The sequence below is a fragment of the Physeter macrocephalus genome, chromosome 5 (assembly GCF_002837175.3).
Source record: "Physeter macrocephalus isolate SW-GA chromosome 5, ASM283717v5, whole genome shotgun sequence".
Lineage (NCBI taxonomy): Eukaryota > Metazoa > Chordata > Mammalia > Artiodactyla > Physeteridae > Physeter > Physeter macrocephalus.
The window spans coordinates 85,446,537-85,471,708 of NC_041218.1; the positions used below are offsets into that span (position 1 = coordinate 85,446,537).

Here is a 25,172-nt window from a genome sequence, read left to right on the forward strand (position 1 = left end):
ATATGGTATTAAACTTGATTTTATCAGACAGGAAATCAAAACCAAAAACAGTGTTCAAAGTCTTACCAGCTTATAACCTTATTTTTGACAATTGTATATTTATCTAAGAGTGGAAACTTGATTAAATGTGCTAAATTCAGATAAGTAAATTCTCCCAACTAGGAAAACTAAATCCATGTAGGCAGAGACTTTTAAAAACTTAGAACCTGTATTCCCAGATCAGAAATAGGGTTAACACACTAAATGATAAAATTATGAATTGCCAGTGCCATTATATTTATCCAATTAAAGTCTAACAGTATCGACATTCATGTTTCGTACTCACAGGATAAAACACACCAACTGTAGTGGTAATAGGGTATGGAACCAAACTCAAGAATGGATCCTTATAGCCCCACAATAGTTCTTTCAAAGTTCTCTTTTGAAACATAGAAGATTTTGACTTTTTGATAAGTGAATTGAGTACTCCTTGAATAAATATGTTTGGGTAGAGGTGGGGTGCAGCCTGCAAAAAAAAAAAAAATCACCATTTAAGACACCAATTGCAGTATCAGATTTTAAACAAATACATGGAAAATACTAAAATTAAGCTTGATAAAACAGTTTTCAACTGTATCTTTAAAATGACTGTCAAACCTTGCCAAGACTAAAAGTGTATTTTTTCTTCATCTCTGAATGATTACATTTCTCTGCCTCAGTGTGAGCCACAGGAAGAAGACTTTCAAAGTTAAATCCTACTTTTTAAAAAATACACTTTAAAAAATAAATTGTTATTTATTTATTTATTTTTGGCTGTGTTGGGTCTTTTTTGCTGCACGTGGGCTTTCTCTAGTTGCGGAGAGCGGGGGATACTCTTCTTTGCTGTGCGCGGGCTTCTCATTGCGGTGGCTTCTCTTGTTGTGGAGAACGGGCTCTAGGCGCGTGGGCTTCAGTAGTTGTGGCGCACGGGCTTAGCTGCTCCGCGGCATGTGGGATCTTCCCCGACCGGGACTCGAACCCGTGTCCCCTGCATTAGCAGGTGGATTATTAACTACTGCGCCACCAGGGAAGTCCTAAATAATACACTTTAATAGTTTTCTAATTCAATTGATTATTCTATAATCTTGTTATCTTTCCAAATGAGTGTAATTCAAAGTAATGCCGTAAGAACACATTTTCATAAAAATGACAAAATAAATGATACCTAATAGTAGTTCTAATCATGAGGTTAATTACAGAAGATTCTAAAACCAGTAATTTCGCTGTTTGTCTACTCACTGCTACAGCCAGATTGAGAACAGTGAAAGTCTTATTCTCGGTTCCAACTGATAGTGAGGGTTCAAAGATGGCACCATTGGGCTGTAGGAAAGAGACCGTGTGGGTCTCAGAGTCCTGGGTTATATTTTCCTTGGCTAGGTAACGAACTCTGAAAAAAAAAAAAAGTAAATAAAATTCAAAATAGTTGTTGCAAGTGAACATTAAGTCTCAAATGCCATTCATTCATGCAACAAATAACTTTTGAGTGCATAGATTGTGTCAGAAATTAGGCTAAACAAGTAGGTTAAAATGATATATAAGCAAATGCTGAGTTTCTAGCAAATCAGAGAAGGCGGGGAGGGGCGGGTGGGGAGATGTCTTAGAGGCGCAGAGCAGAGGAGAAGGAGTACGTGTTATTATAGGAGTTTACACAGAGTCTGTGGGAAAACACAGAACAGGTACAAACCCAGGCTTGGGATGGTTATGGGGGGATAATGGACAAGATACAATTCCACATAAGCGTTCTGAATGACAAGGAGAAGTTTCATTAGGTAAAATAGGGGAGAAAATAGCATGTAGAAGATTAAGGAGTAAGAACATGGTGTAATTTTAGATAGGCAAACATTTCACTATGGTTGGTTTACAGAGTTAGAGTAAGGTGAGTGGTGGAAATAAAGCCACTAAGATAAATCAAGATCTCAAACACAAAAGGGTTGTGTCCTGTACTCAGATATTTAGCTTTTTATCCCGAGGGTCAGGAGGAGACAGCAGAGAGGTCGAAGGAAGGGAACAGTAAAATCACGTTTTCTTATATTAGAAAGACTCTTCAAAGTGCACAGCCTTTCCAGTACTGGCTTTTTCATAATTTCTGGTATTTTAATGAGAATTAAAGATAACTAATGGAATATAATTTCCACTTTAGAGATCATTCCCCTCCATCTCTGCCCCATATATTGTATACTTATTAGTTCTAAGCTCCTGGCTCTAAAATCTCTAGGCAAAGTACCAACTACTTTTTAGGAATGTGGTGAAGGGTTATATATGGAAAAAAATCTTTTGCAAGTATAAGATATTTACTGAGATGAAATAAGGTATACATTATTCATTGCTATATCATATATCTGAATGTCTATTATGTGAGGTTCTAATAGTTATCTGTTGTTATCTAACTAAGGTAAAGACTGAAAAAGCATGGGACTGAAATGGAAAAAATAAAACAAACCAAAAACACCTGACCTGATTTCAATCAGGTATAATAAAAATGTAAATTTCTCTAAGATGGGTATTATGTGTGTTTTGTATCACCAAGCAGTGTCTGGTACATGGTAAGTTCTTCGTAAATATTTTTGAATGAATAAATTTATTGTTCACAGTCTTTAAAAAGAGAATTCACAAAAAATGGAAATAGATTTTATTTCTAATGTAATTTCATCAAGCTTTATTATTTATTCTTCTTGGAGTACTGTAGACATGCAAAGAATATAAAAATCTGGAACATCTCCCTGGAGAGTCTATTACTAGTTAATTACTGTTTTCTATTAGATAACTGTATATTAAAATTAGATTACATATTAACACTTAAAATTAAAATACTTTAATTTTCACGATTTTATATATATATATATAAATAAAATAATTGAAATAGCAAAATAATTGACCCAAATTCTATAGTTTACTTTAATGTAATTTCATCAAGCTTTATTATTTATTCTTCTTGGAGTACTGTAGACATGCAAAGAATATAAAAATCTGGAACATCTCCCTGGAGAGTCTATTACTAGTTAATTACTGTTTTCTATTAGATAACTGTATATTAAAATTAGATTACATATTAACACTTAAAATTAAAATACTTTAATTTTCACGATTTTATATATATATATAAATAAAATAATTGAAATAGCAAAATAATTGTGACCCAAATTCTAGTTTACTTAGTTGTACTTACATTGTACCAGTAGATGGCACTGACTAACAGAAAAATCCTTTAAACTGAGGCCTGTGTTTAGAACCTACTTTTAAAAAGAGAACATAAATCACTAAAGTTTTTCTTTAAAAATTAGAATGTATACAGGTTTCAGAAAGTGTTGGTTAAAAAGGCCAAAGGGAGGAATTTGCCTCAGATTTTGCTATGTACTCCTGCCAAAACAAAGTAATTAAAAAAAAAAAAAGATTGGATCTGAGAATATTGTGAAGGAGGTGCCAGGTCTTCATAGAGATGGTGTAGGTTGGAACGTATATAATTCAGATCTCTATCCAGGCAATTTTATGCTTTGACCCATGTCACATCTTGTCAAAGTTTCATCAAACTCACTTTAGCAACCAAAAGCCAAATAAGCCTGTGGTTGTGTTTGAGGAGAGACATCCTCCTCCACTTAGAATTTCAACTGAGTTAAGGAGTAATTGATGGGGAGGCAGGATCACCTCAACACGAGGAAGACTCTCAAACTACTAACTTTTTCGGAAAGGTAAACGTCATTTTCCCATCGTTTAAGGCAGACACTAAGGACTGTTTTGTTGACATCATGAGACAAGATGACTCGTAGTTAATCACAAATTCCTTTAACATTGTTATATAAATAGGAGTTTATTGTTTATGTACTTTAGCTGCAAATCCAACTTCTCTTCTCCAATCCTCCTCTCACTGCTTCTCCAAGTAAATCAATTATATCTAACCCACCTCCTTTCATCCCTTCGAGAGCAAGGTTTAAGCCTCCAAGAAGAAAAATATGTATTAACTGTCAGCTGTCAGAGCAGGACTAGGACAGGATTCAATATTATGTTTATGTTTTTCCATACCCCAATTAATATATCTTTAAAAGTAAAAACATAACCCCTCCAAACAAACAAAAGATTAAAAACTGTGATGAGTTCCCAAATTCTAAGTATTCTCTTTTATCACATGTATTTGGTTCTCTCAGTGTATGATTTTTAATCAGTTATGCTTAGATTCTTACTGGGTCATATGTGAATTCTACATTTTCATAGGTACACATCACAGCTACAACATTTTTTGGACGAAGGTATTCATACAGGCTTTTCATAACAACATAAGAACTATAAGACCATGAAAAAATAAAAATATTTTCCAAGGTGAGGTGTTGTTTTGTTTTGTTTTCTGGTTTTCTTTTGGTAACAATGAAAACCGTGTCTTCTTTGACAGAGCTGTGAATAGTCGCAGACCTGTGCCTGGAGACAGGAGACGTGGGGATAATTATTAGGACAGAATAGGCACCAAGGCTCTTGGCAGCTTACATATCATGTGCTGCGGCAGCAGGCATCACCCTCCCAACTACTGTTATTTCATTATATTTGCGTGTGAGTTGTCAATCTAGAAACATATTAATGCATGGAGAGGAAAGAAATTATATAATCATAGGCTATCTGAAACAGATAAGAAAGTAAAACTATGAATTAGAAGAAATCATTACAAATATGAAATTTTGTAATAATACTTGATCATGGCGTATGAGTAGTATTATTCTTGAGGAAAAACCACTCATGTGTATAACAAATGATACAGCAGGATTAGCTATGTTCACATATGGGCACCATAAATATATTCCTAATACTTGGATAAGGTTAGTGTTTTTAGCACCTCAATCTCCCCTTTTCTTACTCTGAGAGTTAGAAAATACACATAGTCTATAATTTACATAGGAGAAAATGTACACAAATATCTAAGTTACCTATTCTTAGGTGTGTGTGAACATGGACAAATCATTTCACTTACCCTGGTATCAGTTTGTTTTTAAATTTACAAAATGAAAAGTTCTGGCTAATTATTTGCCCCTACTTCCAATAGGCTACGATTCTATTCAAAAGTATGTTCAGGCATGTAGATAAAGGTATAGCTCATTCAGTCTCAGTACTGAAGAAAACATAAGAATGAATCTACTGAATAAATACAAACACCCAAATGACCTGGAAATTAGTTTGAATAGAAGTCCTTAGCAGGTATTGTAGTTAGGTAGAAGCAGTTTAATGCTGTGGTTCTCAGAATTGAGTGTGTATTGCAATCCCCCAGAGTACTTGTAAAACTCATTACTGGGGTCTAAACCAAGAGTCTCTGATTCATTTGGTCTAAGATGGGGCCTGAGAATTTGCATTTCTACTTAGTTCCCAGGAGATACTGATGTTGCTGGTTGAGGAGCCACCCTCGGAGAACCACTCATATAACCTACACTTTCAATTTTAGGATTTCAAAGTGCTCTGGTTTTAAAATTGTGATAGATGGTTTTTTATTTAGCACGCATATTTTAGAGTGGTTGAAAATATATGCCACAAGTGTAAAACTCCTGTAACTTCCTAAATGCAGGGCAGTTAATTGGTGCTAGTAAATTCATAATAAAATATATATTTCTTATCATCATTAAATCCTTAGATTAGGGTATTATATAGGCAGAAACAAAAATTTCAGTGTATATTAATGGTAAGAAAATAATAAGTACATTTCAATACAAGGACACTTGTCAAGTGGAGGTTTTTCCAGAAACACATATGGTCAAGGAAAGAGTGCCACTTATCGCGGGGACTCGCTCACCTGTACGTGTAAGGACCTCTTTGCTTAACTTTAATTTTGCTGCTGTTAACAGCCACCTCCTCTGGATTCTGCACATCAAAGATCCAAAACTGTCTGTAAACTGCTGTGCCTGTTTTAACCCAATTTTTAAAAGCAATTGTACCTTCTTCAAGGACAGTTTCCTATGAAAAAGAAAACAAGTTTGGGTTATTTCTTTGTAGTAAATATGGGCACTTGAGGGAGTTTAAAACCATTAATGAGCTAGTGAAAGAACCAGGCTCAAGTATCTTGTTTGTGAGAACCTCTGCAACCTGCCACAGGTTGCGACAGAAATGTTTTCAACACATTTGATAGCAATCTCTTTTCGTCAACCTTTTACAAAGAGAATCAGTGTCTGATATTGCAGACATGTCTGCCGACTGTAAGGCCAACCATTAGCAAGCTTTAGAGTGACCTTATGGCAACATTGCAACAGTTTGTAACACAACTTATTAAGCTAATTTAAAGCTTTTCCAAAAATTTCTTATCAGGTTGAATATTAACTTCTCTTCTGCCCTCAGTGAGATGGATTGAAGAGGCAAAACAGAAAAACTGAGAGAAAATTCTAGTGGTATTGGAAGCTTTTTCATTTTCTTCAAAAGTTGGATACTTCAGGGGAAAATCACTTAATATCTGTTAAATTAAGAAAAACACAAATTTGACTTCTCCGCTTCAAAACCCTGCTCAATGAGGCTTTCCCAACTCTCAGTACATTTGCAGAAAACTACTAGTACATGTTTCCAAAAACTACAAGTTTAATTCGTTATTATTAGGTTAATACTTTATTTTTTAAAAAAAGGATGAAATAAGGAAGTTTTCATGTTATCCTTTTGTGAAATCCATTAAAAATCTCTGATGCTCCTTGTAATAAAGATAGACAAATAGGAAAAATACCAATGACAGAATCAGAGAACCCTACATTAGAAATCTCCCTTGTGCTTCAGGAGTTGGGACTGAGTAGAAAGTCACCAAACCCCTTGGGTCAATTTCAGTATCTGTAAAACGAGGGAATTATCATAGATGTTCTCCTGGATTCCTTCCAAGGCTTTCACTCTCTGGGCAGGAAGCCTCTGAAGCTCTAGTAGCTAACGCAGACAAAGGTGACTTCGTAGCAGGCAGTGTTTCCAAGTAAGTACCTTGGGAGGAATGCCCAGGTGTAAAGTTCCAACTTACCTTGCTGCCAGGGGAAGAGGAAGGAAAGTATTTCACACAAAATGAGCCTAATAAGACCTATGAATACAGGGACAATCTGACTTCTTTGTTTCTGTCACCTGGAAGCATCAATTCATAGAATGATGGATCAGGAAAGGACAGTGAACGTTAGCACATTTTCTAGGAGAGCGTGCTGAGGCTCTGAGAAACCAGGTGTCTGGCCCGAGGGTAACTGAGGCAAATACCTAGAAGGAGAATCATGACGATGAGCCTAGTCTCTGACCCTTAGGCTGGTCCTCTTTTACACCGTGTTTTTACTATTTTTTGTTCCTGTCACCTCTGCACTTAGTTGGTAGAAGTCAAGTTAAGTTTCATATCTTCAGGAAACTTTACTTATTACTTAGTGGAGAGAATAAGGGAATTCCTTAGAGAAGAACAGGGCATCAGCTAAAATGCCTTTACAAAATCCCGTGCTTTTGCAATCATTGCTGTTGCAATGCAATTGGAGCTGCTAAAGCGATGTTAGATCTTCTTACTTTTTACAAGCAATTGTCCTTGAAAATCTTTGTATTTGCTCCTAAAAAGTCTATTTCCATAGCAAGCTCAAAATTAAGACAAAATTGTGTACAGATAAAGTATTAATGCTATTCTTTTAGATGTAAAGGTGTTTACCCTAAATGATGGGGCTTTTGAAGCTGAAATCCATATGGAAGCTGAAAGCTATGTTAATTTACCCATTTCAAGAGACTGTTTGAGGGGAAAACACACACGAACATGCGCACATACACATTATTACTCTCACACTATAGAATGTTAAGGACTAATACATATAGTATCGATTGTTTATCATGTACCTCTCAAGACACATATTTTATTTCAGTTCTTAATGAAAGGGACTCAATAATGTACTGGCAGGACAGAAAACTCCCTAACTCTGATGCTTGTGCATTTCATATCAAAAGACATTGTAACTGTATCATGCCTTTCTTCGAACGCCACGAATTACTTTGTCTTATTTGTTGACCTAGAGATCTTTTTTAATGGGGAAATTGAAACACAAAGAGTTGACATGAATGCATTGAATTACTAGCTTTAGAATTAGGGTCATCTAACCCCATCCAGTTTTTAGAAGTAGAAGTGGGTCCTAGAGAAGCAGATGTCTGATTCAATGTTGTATGACAATTTAGTAGTAGATAATGGAGAATCTGGCATTTCACTCCAGTCTTGTGTGGTTTCCATAACACCATGGTTTGTTCATAGACACAGAGAAAAATATTGAAGCAGTCACAATAGGAATGAATTTCTTCTTATCCTAACATTATCAAATGTACTAAAAAATTGTATGGGCCTCTTTGACTACCAAGGCTAAATATATCATAAGTTCCTCTAAAAGGAGCAAAAGTTTTTATGTTCTTTGTGAATTTAGGAGGCCTTGATTTTAAGTTGACTTTGGACTCTCTACCCTGTTTTGCAGATCTTTTACTAAATTTGAAGTACAAAGGTGATAATTATGTGTACAGAAAAAGTAATATAATTCAACATCCTCTCACTTGGCTAATATGTACATCAGTATCTGTCCCTGATTTTAAGTCTTCAGACTATCCAGCCCTAGTAATGAGTGGATGCCAGCCTGATGACTGCCACATGACAGGGTCTCCAGCTGGGTTTAAAGCCACTTACCTTGAAACTTCTATTTTGCTACATTAATTTAAAGGCAGATATATGGGACTGTAATGTCCTCTATCTAGTCACCTGGTCACTTGATTACTGCTGTTACGGGAAAACAGTACTCATCAACTTTAGTGTAACTATTAAAATGTCCTTGATATCTTCCTATGCCTGAAGTATATAGAATAAATATGTAGAAAATATATCGTCCCATTTCTCAGGGCTCTTACAGAGTACCAAGAGACGGAATCGTATATAGCAGATCTTTTTTTTTTTTTTTTTTTTTTTGGCCACGTCATGTGGCATGCAGAGCCCAGTTCCCTGACCAGGAATCAAACCTGAGCCCCCTGCAGAGGAAGCACGCAGAGTCCTAACCCCTGGACCACTGGGCAAGTCCAAGAGATTTCAATCTATGAGTAGATTTCCTTAGCCTACTCCCAGCCTGACCAAGTATATTGGCTTCTTCACTCAAAGCCTAGAGTGAAGTGGTTAACAGTGAAATAGATGCTATGAGTTTGATTCCCAGTTTGGTCACTTGCTAACCAGTTAAACCTGGGCAGGTTATTTAATTTCTTTGTACCTCAGTTTCCTTATCTGTAAAATAGGGATACTAATGATAACATTAGATTGAATTATATGAAATTAGTATTTTTGAAAGTCAAAATAAGTGGAATATGGTATAATTAAATATTTATCCTCATAGGTTATTGTAAGAATGAATAAATGTGAGCACTCAGAACAGTGTTAGCACATTCAGTAAACACTGACTATTATTATTATACAAATATTCTCCACCCCTTAGAGGGAGAACTCTCATCTCACTTACTTTCCAGATTGCTTTAACTACTTCATTCATAGGATTCCTGTCTAAACCAGTCATGTGGCAATAACTCATGTAAAATCCTGTGATATTACTTCTTCTATTTAATCACTTTTGTATTTATTCTCCATCCAGTGAAATCAAAACTTCCCTAAAAAGCAGAAACATACTGAAAAGAGTCTTTAGCCTCTCCACTCACTATTACAATTTGTTCTGTTTAGGACCAGTTACAAGCAGTCTTCCCATGTTCAAAAAATATTCTCCTCTGTGTGTACATGATGCATATGTGTGTGCGTGCTGAGAGAGAGAATGAATTAGAATATTAGTACCAGTTGTGTTGAGAGTCAAAAAGTGATTTTAGTCTCAGGTTATCAAGTCAACAATTAAACCACAGAATAACATTTGGTGAAATGGATCAGATTTAATGTGTTTCTGAAACTCAGAAATCAGCCGTCAAGAGTTTATGTAAGAACCTAAAATGGGAGATTTTGTATTTGGCATGAAAAGTAAACTATGTTGATATTAAATTGGGCTGGAGGAAGAAAAATTACACATGCTGATCTGCTTTTTCTTAAAACATTTTAAAGTGATTTTATTGTTGGAGCTAATATGCAAATATATGTGTTTAAACCATGTTATTCTGCTATTTAAATTTATAATTTGTTTTAGATTATTTCATGTTCTCATATATTATCATTAAATTTAAAACAAATGCTACCATCTTTAACAACCTATACTTCTGGCACTTCTTTTGAGCTTTTTAGATACTATAATAATGTAAAAACTATTTTATCATATCTGGAAATGCTTTAGCATATATTATAAAATTAATATAAATATAAATTAATTTTACTATAATATGTACTGTTGATTTGAAATTCTAGTTGTTTTAATGAACATAAATAATTATTTTAATTTATTTTATCTGGAAGCATTTTTTTGGCTACTGAAGGATCATTCTTTTCAAGAATGCGGGAAGGAAATGATGGTATAATTGAATGATGGTATAATTGAACATTAGTTTTTAATTGGAAAAAAAGGTATCTTTAATTCCCTTCTTGGTGTTCTACAGTTAATATCATAGGGGAATTAAATTAAAATTATTTGAAATTGCCTATGTTATATAATATTCAGCAAACATATATCAAGTGATATTAACAGTGTCAAGTGATACATTAACCTTTGTAAATGGTGGCAGAACTTTGACCTTTTTCTGAAGTCCTTTGATAATTTCTACTTTCCACATTCGTGGTAGCTCATGCCATTGACTTTTAGTGTGTCTAGCAAGAGTGCATAAACCTGCTGGGCCCACACAAATCTACTAGGAATCAAAGTCTAAAATACTGGTAAAAAAGTTTCCAGTTATAATGCATAAAAAGCACAAAGTCCCTAGAAAATATCCCTTGGAAATAACGAGTAAAGAAATACATACATATACATATACACGCACACATATACACATGAAGTAAAATGTATGGACTAGTTTAGGCCATTTCAAAGGCTGGTGTCAGGGTGCCATCTTTTAGAACTGGAAGGTATCATAGAGTCCCAATTCTATATTTAAAAATTAGATAACAACATGATATGATTTTCTGATCTTTTAAAATTAAGCACTTCTTTTTTTTTTGGTGCTTGTATACAGGTAATAACTTTACCAATTTGCTACTAGTCCATTAAATAAAGCAAGTAATCTGCAATGAGTTTCAATTGTAGACAAAACTGACCAGTAGTAAAACTTGTATATATTTGTAAAATAACAGAATTAACCTAAGTGCTCTGAGTCAGGGGTAAGATACTTGGCTCCCTGGAATTACACATAATTCAAAGATTTGACTTATATTGCATGCCGAACAGATACATATGCCAATCTCATTTAAAAAATAATTTTGTAAACTAAATTAAAAAGAAACAGTTTTATTTAAATAAAGAAGAAGTCCCAGCATCTTTACATGATTCATGGGCAAGATCATCACGGATATATGAACATCTGAGAGCAAACTCAGGCTTAGTCTTAAATGTACACACAGCCCCTGACCATTGAAGGGATTCTGATGATGTCTTAGTCTGTGGATACTGAGCTGGGTTACAATGTAAACCAAAGATTGCAGATAAACCTTACTTCAAAAACAAGAAGGGAAAGCCCTCTATTTCTTTATTTTATCCCTGCTCTGTTACCCTACCCTACTGAAATTATACTTTCAAAGTCATTACTGACCATGTTCTAACCATTATTTCCTTAATTTTCATCTGCCTGAGATCATTTTATTCTCTTTCCCTGAAAACTGGCTCCCTATTAACTTCCCCAAAAATGCACTCTATTGTTTTCATTGCTTCATATAAAATAATTTTACCCTTTTCTGTTTTTGTCTTCTTACCTACCTCTGAATGCACAAATCCTATAGTAATTTCTCTGCCCTTTTGTCTCTACATTCAAATTCTCCTTAAGCAAATCTACTGTTTAGTTTTATCTGTATTCTCTATAATAATGATCAAATCTCTTGAGCTCTGACCTCTGAAATATACACTGATGTTCATATCAAATCGCTTATAAAATGTCTGTTTTTTATCCTTCTAAGTTGTAGATTTCTATCAATAACAACTGGACATCTTGCAGTTTGTTCTTTTTACTCCTCTCTCTCCCGTTTAGTCCCTCTATCCCACTGCATCCTATCACCCATCAGTTCTATGTACTCCACCACACTAGACCAGAGTGCCTTTTGTTATGTGCAGACTGTGCAAAGATCTTTCTAAAGGGAGTCTTAAATTCTCGTTGAAAGTGGTCATGCCCTACATAGCGCTTCCTGTTTTTGGTCTCCTCACTTTCCAGTACATTCTATTGTAGAATTAGAGAGTACAAAACTGTGTAAATCATCTAGTCTCTCCCTTCAGATTGCCTAGGTTTGGAAACTAGCTCGTCCTCCATTTGGCTAGGTGAGTTGGCAAGTTGATTTAGGGTCTTGTGATTGTAAAATGGGTAAAATAATAGTACCTTCTCATAGATACTTGTGAAGATTAAATGAATTAGTATATATGCAGCTCTTAGTAGGACTAAATAAATGCTTTATTAGCATTTTAGTATATAGTATGGTATATTAGTATGTATGCTATATAGTATATTAGCATATTAGTATATAGTATATTTGATATCAGTCTCTGAATGCAGATTTTGTTATATCTAACAGCTACCAGAAAACATACACCATCTATTATTGCCTATCATTTCATTAATTAGTCTTCTGACTGATGTTCAAAGCTTCCTAAATCTTCCCCCATGTTATTATTTTTCTAATTGTCTCTCCTGTTAATCCTATATTTTTGGCACATTTTTTAATATTCTTCCTTCCCTCATCACAACATTTAGTTGCATTTCCACAACTTTCCCCATAGTATTAAACAGTCCTTTGACACTTTTATTGGAGCCTTCTTTGGACTTTCAAAATTTTATACTTCAAAATCCAATTCAAGTCTCACCTTCTTCCTGAAGTTATTGAATACACTGAGAAAGTTCTCTTTCTAAATAATATTTATTTTCTATAGTATATGCTTTAGAATTCAATTATAGAGTTTCACAGGTCTCTGTAGTTTTTTACAATGTGCTTTTTCCCCAGTTAAAACGTATATTTCTTGAGATAAATATTTATTTCATTCTCTCTTAGCCTCTATATAAAAGCCAATTTTTGATGACTCAAAACTCTTATTTCCTCAGAATTAGCCATTATGAACTTAGAGATAAATATTAAACAATTAAAATAGATGCTGGCACCTCTCATGCCATCTAACAGGGTCTAAATGAATAATATTGCTGAATAATAAGAAAGAATAGATGATCACTATTCAGCTACAGATGATCAATTATGTATCAAAAAATAGTCTTAGTCTAAAATGCTGTGCACTGGAAGATTATTGTCACTTTTCTATTCTGAAGATTTTTCCAAATAATAAGTTATAGTCTCTGTGTTAGAACTGATCCTGTTCTCTCGCCACAGAATATACAGAAGAGAAGCAAGTTTATAGAGCAGAAAGGGTGTTGAACAATGGCAATTCCCTCTCGCACTATTAGATACTCCCCACCTCACCATCACCTGTCTGTCTCTACTGAACTGTATTAAAAATAGGGCTTCCCAGTGGCACAGTGGTTAAGAATCCACCTGCCAATGCAGGGGTCCCGGGTTCGAGCCCTGGTCCAGGAAGATCCACCGTGCCGCAGAACAACTAAACCCGTGAGCCACAACTACTGAGCCTGCGCTCTAGAGTCTGCGAGCCACACTACTGAGCCCGCGAGCCACAACTACTGAAGCCCACGAGCCTAGAGCCCATGCTCCTCAACAAGAGAAGCCACCGCAATGAGAAGCCCGTGCACCGCAACGAAGCATAGCCCCTGATCACCACAGCTAGAGAAAGCCTGCGTGCAGCAACGAAGACCCAGTACAGCCAAAAATAAATAAATAAATTTATAAAATATAATAATAATAATTATCAAGAAAACTGGGAATTCCAAGGAAGGAGATGGAATTTAATGTATATTTTCAGTTAAATGCATGAGGTTGAAAATTTTGCAGTCTGTTAGCAAGAGAAAGGATAGAAATGACTATACTGTTATTAAGCAAATATAGCATGCAAGTATAGAAACTGCACCTAAAAATGTCCTATTTTTTAAAAATATGTTATACTAAGACAAGAGCTATAATGGTACAGTGAGAAAAGTTTTTAAATTTAAAGACTAAGCATTTTAGCTAAACCAAAAAAACATTGGAAAATAGTAACTTCTTGTCCTGGGTAACTAGATTTGAAATTAAATCTTCATATTTATTTGTCAGGCCAGTGCTTTAGTGAAATATAATTGTATGTGTTTATACTCCTACTAAGAGTAAGACGTTAAACATGGATGAATGGATGAGACAGATCAAGGTCTTAGCAGGAACAGAAATTGCAGTATGAGTTGGTAGTCTAGCCCATTTTCAGATTCAATTCTTGTTGTTCTCCATGTGCACTGTGCTTACTAACGTCTAGACCACTGACATCTGAACCAGGCTGAGAGCTGATGCCAGCATTCAGATATGTTTTATTTGGCTAGCATTGTATTTTTAAAATGAACATACATGCCTTTGGGCAGAGTACACACTTTTAAATTCACAATAGTCCTTGTCTTGTTTTTACCTTGTTCTTGGTAGTTGCCCCCCCACCTTTTTTTTTTTTTTTTTTTTAAACCTTGTCTCCAAACCCCTGAAGCCATTTGAATTTGCCATCCCTGGTTTAGGACTTCAGCAGATCTACTTTTCTTTATTCTAGTCTTCCTTCTCTTTGTCAATTAAAGTTGGTGAGTATGAAACTGAATTAGAAGGAACTAGGGTGGGAGATGAATTCTAGTTTGTTGTACAAAGCCTATATATGAAGTCACTTTATTTTTAGTGACTTAACATATAGGTGACTGAATATATTTTAGTCACTTTTACTTTTAGTTTTGTTAAAACTACAGTCAACTTGTTACATGTATACTAGGATATGTTCTACATAACATTTCTGGAAGTATTTTCTAAAAGTCAATTATCAAACTTCATCAATAAGAAATGTTTATCAGACAATCATATATTATTACACATATCATATAGAGCAGTTTACCAAACAGCAATAATTTTTACCACTTTTACCAAATATTCCTACATCAATATTAAACACAATTTTGTTTAAGTTATATATATATTAAATATGATTTTACTTTTCTCAACATTAATCAAAGTGCAACTATTTTATAAACGTACCCTCACAAAATAACACTCATTTCTCATTCAAAAGCTTATCAGCATACTCTTTTGACATAATTAAATGCAATTATTTATGCTTACCTGCATACCTATAATAGTTTTTTATCAGAAGTTAAATATTGAGACCTAAGATGACAGTGCATTCATATAGAATATGAATAGTAGAATAGACATCATACTGTGACCACTTCTCTATCATGTAGAGTTTCAGTAGTTCACAATCACGTTTGTGTTGGAGACACATTATTGCCAGTTACAATGAAATATCAAACAGCCACCCTAAGCCAAAAGGGGATGGAAGACAGAATGAATCAGGACGGCAAGAAATATTCTTGAAATTACTTGTACCTTTTTAATTGTCTTCTCAATAAGCATGTCTCCAACTGGCATTAGAATACCTCCAAACACAGCCAGGACTGCACCAATGACAGCACCAGCGATGAGCCCACAGTTTCGATCACAGCCCATTTTTCTTGTTTAGGGAAAAAACTAAGGTTCAGAACCTGCTTCTTTCAAACTCCTGGGTCTGATGAGGATGGTTTCCAAGAGGTCTGGTTTTATTATTAGAAGGAGATCGTAAAACAGAAGCATAAGTATCATACAAAGAGATCAAAGTACAAGGAAAACATGCAACTGAAACAGATCATTTTGCCAGTTATAAATAAACGGATGCTCTTTTCTTTTTAAACAAAACTTTCTAGGTCTTGTCCTTTCTTGATTTGACCTACCTACCAGTGGTAGAAGTAATAAATAATGTCACATAGAGCAGTTCTTCAAAGTTCTCCTCTTTAAAATTTTCTTTCTGTGGATGATTAACATTCTGAAATCTTATCTAAGGAGAATATGCTTACTGTACACTCGCCCTCTGCTTACCTTGAATCAGCCTGGGACACTTACGGGAATCTTCACCCTCTATCTGGCTTCTCCACCCCAAAACAACCATCTGCACCCTAACTGGAGTTCTCCTGCAAATTGAATGTGGGTGGACTGATGTCTATCACATCTAAACACTAAGCAAGTTTGGTGACAGATGTTTTCTTTACCTTTTTCACAAATAGAAAGATACGGATTTTACAGGAAATGATCTGATGAGTCTCAGAGGAATCAATTCTTGTAATCAATTGTAAGCTATCTGTTAAAACAAAAAAGTACAAGTAAATTGGGAAAATACATTGTCAGAAAATTAGCACTAGACTACTCCCTAATATCATCAAAATTATAATCACTATTAAAAGAAAATTCCACTTTCATCAATATTGAGTTCATGCCTGCATTCTTTCTTATACACGGTGTTGAAAACACTGAAATATTTTAAAGAAGAGTACTTCATTTTCAATTTCTTTTTTTAATAACTGATTTTTAGATAGTCTAAAGGTGAAAAGACTTTAAAGAAAATATGTAGAGGATGTCTAGTTTTTGTGATAGGCATTGCTTTCTTGCTGGTCTCAAATATATATATTTTAACATATTCAAGGGCAATATTGTTCATTTTGTCATGGGCAACTGACTCATGCCAAAAGCAACTAGATTGTGTCAATAGGTATTTCACTTAGTCAGTCTTATCTTTGGAAGAAAACTCTTAGTGGAATAAGTAGATCCTATTGTAACAAAGTTAATAAGACTTTATTATTCAAATATTGAAAACATACTCATTTGAGCTATTTTGGTTGCAATCACATTTTTTATAATGGGGTTGACCTGATATCAACAAACAGATTGTGCTTTGCAGCTTATTAACAAATATTCCCTACTTCAAAATGCCCCTGGCCAAGAAAATCAAAACTGCCAACAGAATGGAGGCTACAGACAAAAAAGAGGCACACGCAATATTTTTCTCAACCTTGTAAGTCTAAAAATAATTATATTTTGTTATGGTCTCAGATTTTCCCTCCATAGCTTTGTTGTGGTTGAAGTACCACTCTGATGATTTTATTAGTAGTTCTCTCTGCTTGAGGAAACATTTAGTTTTTTTAAAGTATTAATTGCATAGTTAAGAAAATAGTGTTAAGACTAATGTTAAGAAAATAAGACTTTTCCCCCAAATGGAAAAAGATGTTATAAAATTTTTTCATGGCAATTTATTTATTTTTCATCCTTTAGGATTTCCCTTTACCAATGCCTTATAGCTAGGATACTTCCACTGTAAATCAGGATGAGCAAACTGATTCACACTGAGGTCCTCATGGCTAAGAAGCTTGAATTAGTCTCATTAGTCTCACATGTTTTTTTTCCAATGTAAACAAAACACACAAGCCTAAAGAAGTGATTTATTTTTCCTGTGGAGTTTTATGTGTCCCTGAGCAAGCAGAGTTGGCTTTTTATTAATTGCTTGGGGGTGTAGGGTGAAGAATATACGCTACCTCCTATGGTTTTGGCCAGGATGGTCATAGTGCAATGGAACAAATTATTTAAACCTGATAATAATGACTAGATATTTGCAAGTAGAATCTCCTTTGCAAAGGGTAATTGTACAGCACCTTAAAATTTTTGTGAAACATCATCTTTTAAACGATCATTGTAATTGCTAAGTAGAGAATGTCACCCAGGTGTTCCGTACTGTATACAAGTGATCATATTCAGGGGAGCTTATCAAGTAATATTTTACTGAATGCTCATTTTATAGAACATTCTCCAGTTCAAAATCTGCAAGTTATACTTAAGGTAGTCATCAAAATACAGGGATCGAGCCTGCTATAATTGAGACTGGTAGACTGGAGAATAAATAAACCGAAGCGTGATTGGCTACTCTCTTGCCAGCTGACCTTGGGCAAGTCACTTAATAGCTCTATTCCTCAGTTTCCTCATGTGTAAAATAAGATGCTAAGATGAGATCCCCAGTTTTTAATTTAGGCAGCTGAACTGGTTCTTCACTCAAATTCTTGCATGGAAGACTAGGCAGAGTGACTTTGATTACAGCAGTGGTGGGAACCCCGAGACCCTGATTCCTAACTTGGTCTCCCCACTCCCAACTAACACTATCCTATCCCTTGTTTAGGAAACTTGAGGAGAATCTCTGTAGAAACAAATGGACTGCAATTCGTTAAAAACTTGGGACATGAAATCCCAAGGGTCAAATTCTAGTTTTGTTTCTATAACATCATGAATCTATTAAAAAATACCACTCAAAGATAAAATCATCTCTTTTGGAAAGATACTGTATTTTCTATATAAACACCACTAAAAATTATTCAATATTAATGTCATTTGCAATTCTGACAGATGGAATATAAAATGAGTTAAACATTACAATTCTATTGTTTCTGAGATGGACAGAGGTGTGTATTATTTGCCCCTTTCCAGATCTATGCCATCACCTAGTTAAGAATCTACCTGACCTTTCCCAGAATCATTCTCCTTTATTCAAGCAGCCCCATGGACTACAGGAAAGAGTTTCTGCAAGAGGCAAAGAGTCCCAAGAAAGTCCACTGGATGACCCAGGGGGTAACAGGTTATTCAGTGTCTCTCTCTCTAAACCTGAAAACTCATTATTATGACTTCCAAGGACCCTGAGCCCAGAGATGTGAAGTCATGGGCAGACCTGGGTACTGCCTAGGCTCTGTCTGCTTTGAACTTAAAACTGAAGTGAGATAGTATACACAGCCCACTGCTGTTGAGTCAAGTTCATCAGAAAACAGAAGTGTCAATAATTTATTGGGTTGAATTGCATGGTTAGAGAGTTCCTAGTCTGACACTGTCTGGATGATGCATAAGCGAAGATACAAGAGTTACTCTAACATTCCTGCATATGTGTACTGATATTTTCAACAGAAAAAGATTGAGTTTATCTAATTTTTCACATTTTCTATTGGCCGACATACTTTTGTTACCTTGATGTAAGTTTCCATTTTTTTTTCTCTCTAAGAATAGGCAAGATATTTCACACGTGTAGTGTAGTCCTCCTTTATCAATGGCTTTGCTTTTCACAGTTTCACTTACCCATGGTCAAAAGTGGTCAGGTGAAGGTAACTGAACCTATAGAAAGCAAAATCTTGGCTACAGGGGGATTACTTAGGGTTTGGTGCTATCTCTGGGTTCAGGCACCCACTGAGGGTCTTAGAAGGTATCCTCCACACTCGTGAATATGGGGGAACTACTTACTTGCGTTCATTTATTATGCTTCAGTGCCCTGTCACCATAAGTAAGTATTGCTAGTATAATTATACTTTAACCTTATGCTTCATAGTACAAAATTACAAATACAAGTTGACCCTTGAACAACACAGAGGGGTTATGGACCCTGCAGGCAGTGGAAAATCCACATATAACTATACAGTCAGCCCTCCTTATCTGTAGTTCTGCATCTGTGGATCCAACCAACTACACATTGTGAACCAGGTAGTACTGTAGTATCTACTGAAAAAATTCTGTGTAAAAGTGGACTCACAAAGTTCAAACCTGTTCTGTTCAAGGGTCAACTGTAGTTTTATTCACATGAAGCAAAGGAGGGACCAACAAATTAAGTAGGACATGCACTGAATACATAAAAGTTCAGGTTACTCAGGACACTCTATTCAAGAGCTTCATAAAAAAAGTGTAGTTATTCCCCACTCTCCTCTCACATGTAGCCATTTAGAGCACATAAAATTTGTGTTTTCCACACTTGGTTTTCTCAATAGTACAGCTTCTTACATAATAAAATTTATTTTACTTGTTAATTTTAGATTAAGTTTTATTCTTTACTGTTATTTCTTCATAATAAGACATTGATATCTGTAATAACTTACTGCTTGCTTAAAGTACTTAAATTTAGAAAACAAAAAATAATCAAAGGTACAGGAAAGAAAACATATTTTTGAGACCTATAAAAAGGAAGAGAAAATAAAATGTTTTAAGATATCACTAATCCCATAACTTTCTTGAGTCTATATGGAGATCAGCTGTATCCTATCAGTTCACAGACATTAAGTCCTATTCCTTTTGTAGAATTCATGAGTATATGTACACGTGGTTGTTTCTTTTTTTGCTGTCATATCTATGAAATATTTCTAGATGAACTTATGAGCGTTATGCCTTTCCACTATGTTGGAAACCTCGTGGCAGGAACTGAGACTGAGCTATAAGAAGCGTCTCCATTAGTAGGTCAGAATAATAAAGTTCCCAGAGAATCTGTAATTATTCCCATGTGCAGATAGAGCTGTGTTTCCTGGGAAACTCCACCCAGAAAAGGCATGGCCCGGAAGTACAGTTTCCTGGGATGTGAACTACAAAACTTTAAAACAGTTTCAGATTATAAGAGTATGTACTTGTACCATAAACGAATGCCAGGACCTGGATGACATTTTCTAACTCATGAGTGAGTTAGAAATTTCCTATTCTATCCATAAGCCTTCCTTCCACTTTTCCTTGGAATAGGAAGCCAGATCACATACCTCTGTTTTCCACTAGACACACACGGTGATTCTTTTGATACACAGTCTTCCTCACCTAATAAATACAGTATCTGCCCACAAAACCCAGTTTTAGAGTTTTGGGGGTGATTAATTCAACAACAGGTTGAATATGAATGATGAAAATTAGCTTTCCAAATTAAGTTCCTGTTCACACTCTTACTTTATATGATATCTAGGTGTGTTTACAAAGCCATGATTCCCTAACCATGATTAAGATGCAGATTCACATCAAGCTAGTTAAATCAATCATTTAAATCTGGTTGTGTTTCATTATGTGGAAACAGAAGGGCATTAGACTAGTACTTATTTTACACACAATCCCAACATATAAAGATAGTTAAAAGAATAGCTATTCTGGTCAAAGTTGTCAAGAACTGTGGCCCTTTCCCCTTCCAGTCACATCTCATTTGGGCTCTGAGTCATCCCCACAGAACCCAAAGGCTATGTGGAAAATGTTTAAATAACTAGATTAGGAGATCTCCGACACCTTCTCTTATTCAAGTTACCATAATCCTTTTAATTTATATGGGTATTTCCATCCTATCAGAATATATGGAGCTAAACATATATAACAGAAAAAAGTTTATAGACATCTATAATACAAAACAATAATATACTTTACTAAATTATGCCTTTCAAATATAACAACTTAAAACTTGTTTTGGTGGTAGTCTTAGAAAATTAAAACAATAATTACATTGACTTCATTATTACACTAAATGTTCTTCTAGAAGCAAACCAACCTTTTTGGAGTAGTTTTTGGAGTACTTGAATATAGAGATTACTATAGGTTTGAAATGATTCTCTTAGAGTCATGTACGTTTAAATAGGATTATCTAGAGCCATTCTTGACTGTTGAGTCCTAGACAGAAATGCTGTTATCTCTTTTTTCCCAACCCAACTCTTACTATAAACAGTAGAATACTATAAGATTTGCAATAATTATGATTCTGAGCTTTGAATTCAAATAATTAGGTTCAATTCACAGTCTAACATTATAGTTTTCTGTGGCTCAGTTTTCTCTAAAATGGGTGTAAATACATCATATATGGTTTAAAATGTCAAATAAAATTCAATGAGATAATGAATAAAAATTCCTGTCATAGCACATGTTATGTTATTTGAAATATTATGGAATATTATATTGAACAACTGTAACATAATAGTAAAATGTTATTGCAAATTGGCCAAGTATAATTTTTAAAAAATCTAATAAATGTGTATAAGTTACACAAAGAAGAATGATTATTTCCAAAATTCTTAGGTTACAGTAAAATCTGATGAAATGGTTTATTCTTATGTATACCAGCATTTAGAATATCATGCAAATGAAAAGGCAGCTTCTAGGTTAGACTAATGCTCCTTGAAACTTTCACCCTTGACTTGGGCCAGTGAATTAAAACACATTTGGATTAAATGAGAAAATAGTTACAAAATCCATTCCTTCAGGAAGAAAAACAAAATCCACAAGTATTTTTTGCTAACATTTTCTTAAAAATTAAGAGTAGCAACTATAACTCCCAAAATAAATTCCAAAATATTTAGTACACTCTGTCCAATACCTCTCCAGTTGTAATTATGTTATTCCTCCCAGCTTAACTTCTGATGATTTTATATTGGATTTATTGTTCCGGTCTCATAATGATTTTGGTAAATGAAAAAAATTTCTACGTATTTTTTCTCTCATAAAATCCAGTCCACCAGTGGACTCTCTACATAACAAAAATTTTTTAAAATTATTATTTTGGTTATTTTTTGAACAAATACTAAAAGCACTGTTTCTTTTACTAATTTAAAACTACACAGTCAAGGACTGAAAAGTACATGAAAAGATTTCAAAAACATCTTTCAATATGTTACAATTCTAGAAACTGTTAGAAATTTACTTTAGAGAATTTATGCCATTTACAGTTATGTATGAATTCACTTACTATAAATTACTATAAATTAAAACTTTTAATTTCTCTAGAATGATTTGTCCTTTAAACTTTGTATCATCATTCAAGAAAATAATTTGCTGATATTTGTAATAAGCTTCCTAAACATCCAAAAACTTTAATTTTGTTTTTTTATTCTGTTACCAAATTTTATATAATTTATAAACATTTATATCAATCAGAATCATTATTTGGAATTAATGCAATTAACCATCCCCAGTAGCAATTACAATATCTTTGTTCATTTTTTTAAAATGCTTAATATATCCAAAACATGCATTGCATTTAACCATGTAGACAAAGTCAGGTTCACTAAAAGTTGTGAAATTAAGATAGAAGATTAAACAAAATAATGACTCTCTAAAACAATAGGTAGTTAACAGTTGCACATTAGAAAGCATGTTGGCATAGACTGGCAAGTCATTTATAAGAACTAGTCCTACTATACTGCTTTTTATTTATGTTGATTTTCATTCATAATTTAAATTAAAAATCATGTATAAATAGCCTAAGTAGACAATGAAAGTTCTGCAATAATCAAATTGGATAGTACATCATTTTAAATATTAACAAATAAATATTTACAAATAAACATAAGATTTTAAACATCAAGAAACAAAATGTCATAGGCTGGTGGACAAGGTTTCAATATTTTTTTAAACATAAAAGGTAAGAAGATTGATAACTTGGAAAACAACACAAACCTACATTTTAAAAAAAGCCTAATGACTTCACGAAAACAGTTCCTGCTTGCTGTTGCTGTTCTATAACTTCTAACGGGTGTTTATATAGTAGTGTCATTCCTATCATTTGGGAGATAGAAATCTTTTTATTAAAAAAAAATCATTATGACTTACCTTTAAAAAGGCTAAGATGAATTTTTCAATCAAATGCTCCAACATTTGAATGGTCAATTCTTAGTAGGACCAAATGGTATTCTGCAGAAAACCCTATGCTGAAATCCCCATTATAAAAAGTGTGAGTTTAAATATGCTTTAAGAAAAAAAAAAAAAGAGAGACAGACAGACAGACAGACAGACGTCAGATCCCAGTGAGTGTTTTGTTGCAAGAGTAATTAAAACAAACAAACAAACAAAAACCCCACACACATCCCACCACTGATATGGCACCTACCAGGTCTATTTTTATGTTCTGGTAAGGACCCATTACCTATATCTGAGATCCTCTGCAGTACTTTTTTTTTTCTTTTGGCCATTTTCCCATCCAAGTAAGTCAGAGGCCAGAGAGACAAAAGGAACTAACTTGTTGAGTGGCCTCTAATATACTCTTTTACTACAGAATCATTATTCCAGATGATAAACTGGGCCCAGGGCTGGAAAGTGTAGATTGGGCAGAATTATCAGAGTCTAACTTTCCTGCTTGAAAACCCCACTTCATAAAGTTTAAACAAAATGCACTTTTCATAAATCTAAAGGGTGTGGAGGCTAATAATTGCGAAAACGACTGGAGACTCTGTCAATCAACAAGGATGACAAACAGACGTTTAAAAAAGGAAATAGCCTATTGTTCTAACTGGAAGTTCTTTACTATTTATTATTTTCTCTTAGTTTTATAGAAGTTTCATGAGCACAGCAAAATCCTTCTATGAAAACCCCCCAAATTAAATTTCTCTTAGATCTCTTCAAATAAAAAGACAACTGTTACATAACATTTAAATAATTCTACTATTTAGGATGACCTTTGGGTATATATCTATCTAATATATGAAATAAAACTTCAAGAAGCAAATATTTTCCTGGAAATGTTATAAATCATTTAAATTTCTTTCTATATATCTTATTTACTTGACTATATTCTATAAATCATAAACATTAAAATCCAAACAGAATAAAAGTGACAGACTACTACTCTATCATGCACAAGGTAGATATCATAAAAATTCAGAATTCTAAAATATCAGAACCCTGCAACTGTTCTGCATGTTTCTCTGTGACAGTTGGTTATCTGCTTGAATGAAAGAAATGACAACTAGTCAGGGGTACAGTAAAACCTTCCCTTTAGTATCCTGCACACTCAAATTTTGAATAATAGAGAAGTTCAACTTACCTATTAAACTTCATTTTAGCCCTAATGTTTTAGTAGCATCATTAAAGTTTGTTTCACATTAAGGGGCACTGACAATGGACTTGATAAAGGAATTTACCTTATGGTTAAGTAGAAAGAAATCTTCTATTCTGAAGTAGGTTTAAATAACATCAGCCGTGTCTTTATGCAAGTGTCTGTCATCCTCATCGTTCTCCAACAAGCGACCAAGGACTCAAATCATGTTCATTCTGACCATCCCCTTTCAGATTCCTGAATGTCGCTCTTCTCTTTTGTCCAGAGGTTGTGACTTAAGTAAACAGTAGCAGGTTATGGAATCTGAATTGCTATGGAATGTCACCCTAAATGACTCTACTGGTCCTGCTGGTTTTGCGCTGGTTGATTAGTACATTTATCCTCAGAGATTGTTAACACAACTGTTTTCCTGGCTTTCAGGACCCAGGGCCCTCAGTTGTGGCCTTTAGCAAGCAAACTGTCCTACCCCACATTGCCTCCTGTTCATGGGTAAAGATACAAATGTGAATCGAGATGTTTATGTTATCCGAGTGCGTTTCAGTGTACTCTGTAGTACACCTTTTGTTA

At 34.4% G+C, this 25,172-nt stretch overlaps 1 protein-coding gene across 1 annotated transcript in view; it reads right to left on the bottom strand.

Moving 5' to 3' along the window:
* The window catches only part of LOC102973323 (platelet glycoprotein 4), a 73,443-nt gene that overhangs the window by 16,229 nt on the left and 32,042 nt on the right, over positions 1-25,172 (bottom strand). The window contains exons 2-9 of the mRNA XM_028490140.2: positions 24,691-24,879; positions 23,384-23,481; positions 22,152-22,301; positions 16,243-16,331; positions 15,548-15,750; positions 5,780-5,940; positions 1,258-1,405; positions 326-505 (exon numbers count right to left, since the gene is read on the bottom strand). Coding sequence (XP_028345941.1) covers positions 326-505; positions 1,258-1,405; positions 5,780-5,940; positions 15,548-15,667 — 609 coding nt within the window. The 5' untranslated portion in view covers positions 15,668-15,750; positions 16,243-16,331; positions 22,152-22,301; positions 23,384-23,481; positions 24,691-24,879. The remainder of the gene's footprint in view (positions 1-325; positions 506-1,257; positions 1,406-5,779; positions 5,941-15,547; positions 15,751-16,242; positions 16,332-22,151; positions 22,302-23,383; positions 23,482-24,690; positions 24,880-25,172) is intronic.